Source organism: Chaetura pelagica, unplaced genomic scaffold (assembly GCF_000747805.2).
Source record: "Chaetura pelagica isolate M959 unplaced genomic scaffold, ChaPel_1.0 scaffold741, whole genome shotgun sequence".
In the NCBI taxonomy this organism is placed as follows: Eukaryota; Metazoa; Chordata; class Aves; order Apodiformes; family Apodidae; genus Chaetura; species Chaetura pelagica.
Genome location: NW_009954634.1, coordinates 68,501 through 74,612, shown reverse-complemented (window position 1 = coordinate 74,612; position 6,112 = coordinate 68,501). Strand labels below are relative to the sequence as shown.

The following is a 6,112-nucleotide window of genomic DNA, read 5'->3' as shown; positions in this document are numbered from 1 at the left end:
ACCAGCCCAGGCTGCTCCAAGCCCCATCCAACCTGCCCTTCAACACTGCCAGGGCCAGGCTGCAACCTGGGCCAGGCTCTCACCACCCTCACACTCCACAATTCCCTCCTCATGTCTCACCTCAATCTCCCTCTGCCACTTTTCATCCATCCCCCTTGTCCTCTCCCTCCTTGCCCTTGTCCCAAGCCCCTCCCCAGCTTTCCTGGAGCCCCTTCAGGCCCTGGAAGGTGCTCTAAGGTCTCCCTGGAGCCTTCTCTTCTCCAGGCTGAACCCCCCAACTCTCCCAGCCTGGCTCCAGAGCAGAGCTGCTCCAGCCCTTGGATCATCTTTGGGGTGTCCTCTGGACTCTCTCCAGGAGCTCCATGTCCTTCTGGGATCACTGAGTCCAACTATCCACCAAGAGGGGAAAAAAAAACAACTTTGCAAGATCAAAGACAAATGAAAATGGCCTTTTAATGAAGAAGCACTTGCCAGTGCAGCAGTGGCCAGACAAAGGGCAAACAAACAATCTGAACATTTTGCATATGGAAATGACCTAGGGGTCCATCTATTCAACATACACAATTTCTGCAGTGTCACTCTCCAAAATCTGTCCTTTTAACATCTGTTTTTCATCTTCCTCAAGGTTTTAAACTGCCAGGGTGGAACAATCTCAACAGACTAGGCTAATACAAAGTGTTTTCCACAGAAATGTAAGTCAAGACCCCACAGTTCTAGGAGATACCAACCCTCAGACATACCTTGTCATATGTTCCCTTCTTCAGGATCTTCTCTGGCTTGTTACAAGACTCTGGACTTTTTCTTCCAGATGCCTGAAGTAAAAGAAAACATTAGGGACCAAAAGTAGTTCAGAAAACATGGGGGGTTTCATGGTTTGGATGCACAGCACTGAGCAGAGAGAAATTACCTGTTGAGGAAAACAGGGAAATAGGGAAAACTGGGTGTAAGGCAGAATTAACTCCAAGGACTGAACATAGTGCAAGGACCAAGAGAGGTGGGAAGGAGCTGTGTGGGCAGGCAGGATGCAGTACCTTATTGTTTGCTGGGGGAAGTTTCTGACCAGGAGGTGGCTCTCGACTCGGCAGGCAGGAATCTGCACTGTTATCACTGTCACTGTCACTAAGGCTCAGTCTGAAAAACAACCAGCAGAGAATTAGCATCACCAGGCAGGAGGAAACTTCCTGAGCTGCCAACTGAACCACACAAAGTTAAATTCTCTTCTTTCTTACAAATTACTAAATTGTCTGGGAGAAACGCTCAGCCTGTAATTTCCAAGAATCCCTTTTTCCCAGCTGACATGGCCTTTGCCATCTGCCACTCCCTGGGCAGGCAGAGCAGGGAGTTTCAGTCTGCACCCCACAGGCAGCATGTCAGGTCTTCCACACACTGGTTCCCCCAGAACAAGCCAGTAGGAACCACCTGATTTTCACAAACAACAACTGTCTATCCAATTAGGGTCAGCCACAGCAGATCCCACAGGAACACATCCAGGTGGGGTTGGAATGTCTCCAGGGATGGAGACTCCACAGCCTCCCTGGGCAGCCTGTCCCAGGGCTCTGTCACCCTCACAGTCAAGAAGTATTTTCTCACATTCAGGTGAGACCTCCTATGCTCCAGTTTGTGCCCATTGCCCCTTGTCCTGTCCCTGGGCACCCCTGAGCAGAGTCTGGCCCCATCCTCCTGCCACCCCCTGGAGATATTCCCCAGCACTGATCAGATCCCCCTTCAGCCTCCTCCTCTCCAGCTGAACAGCCCCAGCTCTCCCAGCCTTTCCTCATGGGGCAGATTCTTCATCCCTCTAACCATCTAATTCAACTATTACCATTGCCTAAAGCAGGAAAGAGCTGTTAAGCAAGTGCCCCACGAGTCAGGTCACCAACTGCCAGCAGAAACTTGGGGAAAAGACTGAGGCTTCCTGGTGTGTTGCCTCAGCCCCAGGCAGTGAGCAGCACACTTGCTGCAGCTCCACCACCCTCCTCTCATCTCTGCAGATCAAAGGAGCCCCAGGCCATTCAGCCCAGCAGAGATCTGAAGGTGACAATTAGGTGACTGTCTTAGGGCGCTCAGTCACTAACACCTGCAAGCTCAACACATGCCACTTCCCAGGGGCTTCCTCCCTTTGAGCTGGGGTGATCTCTCCTCATCCTATTCCCTTCTCACCCTGCCGTTTCCATCCCCCCTGTGTCCTCACATCTGCCCTGTCTCTGCTCCTCACACTTCCCTCTCACTCGCAGCCCCACCTCTGAACGGAGGCCACACAAACACACCAAACACCCAGGGCAAAAAAGACAAACAAACATTATGTTTTTCTTCCCAATTTGTTACCACCTGGAATCGCGGCTGACGGGGTTTGCTTTGACTGCTGCCTCCTCTCCAGAGGAGCTGTCATCATCGTCTGACTCCTCTGACTGCAGATCCTCCACCATGGAGCGCAGGGGCCCTGGGATCAGGGGGAGAAAGGAATTCAGCACCAGGACACTTCCAGCAGAAACCCACCCTGATCTGACCTGGGTTAGTAATGGTGAAGACAGACCAAGATTTCTCATGAAGATGTCCCTGTTTTCACTTTGCACAAAGATGTTGCTGAAAAGCCTCTGCGTTCCAGCCTCAAAATGAAAACAGAACTGACAGACTTTACAACTGCCATAAAGCCACCCCAGCCTCCCCCCATGCCCTCCTACTCTCATCTGAAATGAAAACAAAAAGGACATTTTTCATGCTGGGGACAATTTTGAATGTTACTCAAGAGACAGTATTTGTAGCAACACAACATTTACTAAGGTCAGAACATTTACTATTGCCACAATGTCTCTCTCTGAGAGAGCTATCTGAAAAAGAAGCAGTGTTAGACACTGACATAGTGATGAATGTCACATTTATAATTTTTAATAAAACATATATGAGACTGGAGGGGACATATTCTGGAGACACTATAGATCAAGCAGCAGCAAACACATTTATAAACTGAGGCAAAAACCAAAGCCAACAGGGAAAGAAAACAATCCAGAGAGATAATCTACCCATAAATTAACTGCCAAGACAAGAAAAATACTTGCTCATGGTGACACTGTGACATGATTGGCTTTTCTTGCTCAAGTGTTGTATACAAGGAGCTGTATTAGCCTGACACACAGTGCTGGGAAATCTGATCTCATTCTCATGAACCTTTTAAGGTTCTGCAAGGAAGATTTTAACAAATGTTATTTCTTGCAACACACCTTGACTGTGGTTCTGAGATGGCTCGAAGTCAGAGTCTGAGCTGGAGTCGGAGCTGGAGCTGGAGTTGGAAGGGCTGGACTGGACAGACTTAACCCCCCATAAAAGGAAAAAAAAAAAGAAACAAAGAATCTTAACCTTTCTAATCTGGAAAACCAGCACAGAGCACAGTGAGACAGAAGGATTTCAACATCATACATCACTGAACACAGCCCTTGGACTGAATACACAAAATGCAAGGTGAATAAAGCCCACATTTCTGACGCTGCAGCTCAGCACTCCAGCAGCTCCCACCAAAACCCTCCCCTGCCACTGGTTTCAAATAACCCCGAGGGATGAAACAGAGCAGCTGAAAAATGCTGAAGTGAAAAAAAAAACACTCCCTTGGAAGTGTAGAAGATGAGCAACACAGCCCAGAACAACTATCCAAGCCCTCTTAAAAAGGGTTCCTTCAAATAACCCACCAACACCCCTCAACACCTCATACTGACCATTCAACGTGGGAAGGATGCCTGTCCTAACTAGCTCCCTGGACTCCAAAATTAGTTCTAATTTATTACTTCACCCTCAAACCACTTGCTTCCCCACCAGTTTGAGCTCTCCACTGAGCTCCTTCCAGCTTTATTGTGAAAAAAAAAGAACAAACACCAGGGCAACTCTAAACTAGCTCCACTGGCTGGCAGGGCTCAGCTGAAATGCCAGGAGCAAAAAATGTGCAGGGAGAAGGAGTCAAAAGACAGAGTGAACTAGTGCTGGTAACAGCCTCCAGAGACACAGTTTTAGTGCTAGAAATGGTTTTAACCTAAACCCAGATACTGTGCAGCAATCACATGCTTTAGCTTAAGGGACCACGAGGTGGCAGAGAAGGCTCAATCCTGCACAATCATCTTAAAAGGGTTGGGGTTTTTGGGGGGGGTGGATCTAGTTTCAAGATTCTCAATGGACTGTAATATTAGCTTGCCTTTTTTTTTTTTTTTTTTTTTTAAGTAATTCCCTGGAAATTCAGCATTTCAATTTCACTGCACCAGTCCTGGGAATCCAGCTATTACTTCCACTGCCAAATCCTCAAGGCTAGAAAAATCACACATTCCCACTGATCAATACACTTTATTACAGGAAGTGTTAATACTATTAAAACACTGTGAACTGCTAGAATGAGGCACATCAGCAGTTTGGGGCATTAATAAGTGAAAGCAGCAGCAGGACTTTCATCCCAATACCACCACTCTTCATAATTTATCACCCAATTATTGTTCAGAGTTGCATTTATTCACCTGTAAGAAGGCAGGGGAAAAATGTCAAAAAGGGCATTACAACCCTTATGAAGGATTCAATAGCAAAGGAGAATAATTTGATAATTCCAAGAGGTGATATATTGTCACTGCAGCAGCCCTATTGGTTGAGAAACAGTTCAACATGCAAGCCAAGAGGAATATTTTCAAGCTAAGGGAGCACAGCCCCCCATGGATTCAATCCTAACATCCCTTCATTGCTGATAATCCAGCACGTGTTCCCTGAAAATGACTTAACAAGAGCTAAGAAGCTGGAAGCTGTACAGCCCCTGACTCTCCTTTTGCCATTAACCCTCTCAGCTATTTGTACCCACCCAGGGGTACATGCACTGCCTGCCCAGGCTGCAGTTACTGTCACCCTGAGATGACAAAAGCAAATACCAACAATGGGAACCAGCAATCCTGCCCTCACATCTCAGCCTCTCTTTTGTCAGCACAAGCATTTAGGCAGCCAAGCATGAGGCCAGTTCAGGGAACTGGACTTGGGGTAGGAAACAAAAAAAGGAAAAAAATCACCAACACAGGAATCACAGAATCCCAGAGTGGTGGGGTTGGAAGGGACCTCTGGAGATCATCCAGCCCAACCCCTGCCAGAGCAGGATTCCCTAGAGCAGATCCCACAGGAACACATCCAGGTAGGTTTAGAATCTCTTCAGGGATGGAGACTCCACAGCCTCCCTGGACAGCCTGTCCCAGGGCTCTGTCACCCTCACAGTCAAGAAGTATTTTCTCACATTCAGGTGAGACCTCCTGTGCTCCAGTTTGTGCCCACTGCCCCCTTGTCCTGTCACTGGACACCCCTAAGCAGAGTCTGGCCCCATCCTCCTGTCACCCCCTGGAGATATTCACCAGCACTGATCAGACCCCCCTCAGCCTCCTTTTCTCCAGCTGAGCAGCCCCAGCTCTGCCAGCCCTTCCTCATACAGTAGATGCAAAGAACAACTAACTCTCAGCAGGAGCTGAAATGGAAGAAGAAACTCCTCCAGCCCACTGCAAAGTCACACGAGCTCTCGTGCCAGCAGCACAAATGAGAGCAAGACTGTTCCTTTCACCAGCAGCCTGCAAAGAAGTCAGCTGAAAGCCCTGGTGGAGCTGCAGCCCCAGAGCACGTTGCACAACCCCTTGGCTGCAGCAGTAAAGCTGATTTAAGAGTTTCCGGGCCCTGCTCCACCTCCAGCTGCTCCTTCACTCCAGTGATGTGGCTTACCACACAGCTCCACCAGCTGCACCAGCACCAGCCATGGAGGAAAACTGCAGCAGAAAGAACACCCATAGGGTGAAAAGGCACCCTCAGTCTTCTCTGCTGATGCCAAGGCATTATGCAGTTACACCCTTAAGCTTCAAGTTCCACAGAAACCTAACCTGATCTGACCAGCAGCTGCCATGGTTCCTCCTCCATCACACGGAGTTTTCCTCCCCTCCTCCTGGGCTAGCACCCAAATACCTCTGTCAAGCATCCAACAGACACAAGAGCTGGTGCAAGAGAGGACACAGAAGCATAGGAAGCTTGGTGGGGGCAGGAGTGGGCTGCAGCAGACCCAGTGGAACCACAAGCACAGCTCTGTGGTTGCAGGAAACAGTCTGAGCAGCCCGACCAGCTCACA

General features: G+C 48.7%; 1 protein-coding gene across 1 annotated transcript in view; it reads right to left on the bottom strand.

Moving 5' to 3' along the window:
- Positions 1 to 6,112, bottom strand: part of MLLT1 (myeloid/lymphoid or mixed-lineage leukemia (trithorax homolog, Drosophila); translocated to, 1) — a 30,548-nt gene that overhangs the window by 2,094 nt on the left and 22,342 nt on the right. The window contains exons 7-10 of the mRNA XM_010005580.1: positions 3,219 to 3,306; positions 2,329 to 2,440; positions 1,032 to 1,131; positions 741 to 812 (exon numbers count right to left, since the gene is read on the bottom strand). Of these exons, the coding sequence (XP_010003882.1) occupies positions 741 to 812; positions 1,032 to 1,131; positions 2,329 to 2,440; positions 3,219 to 3,306 (372 nt within the window). The remainder of the gene's footprint in view (positions 1 to 740; positions 813 to 1,031; positions 1,132 to 2,328; positions 2,441 to 3,218; positions 3,307 to 6,112) is intronic.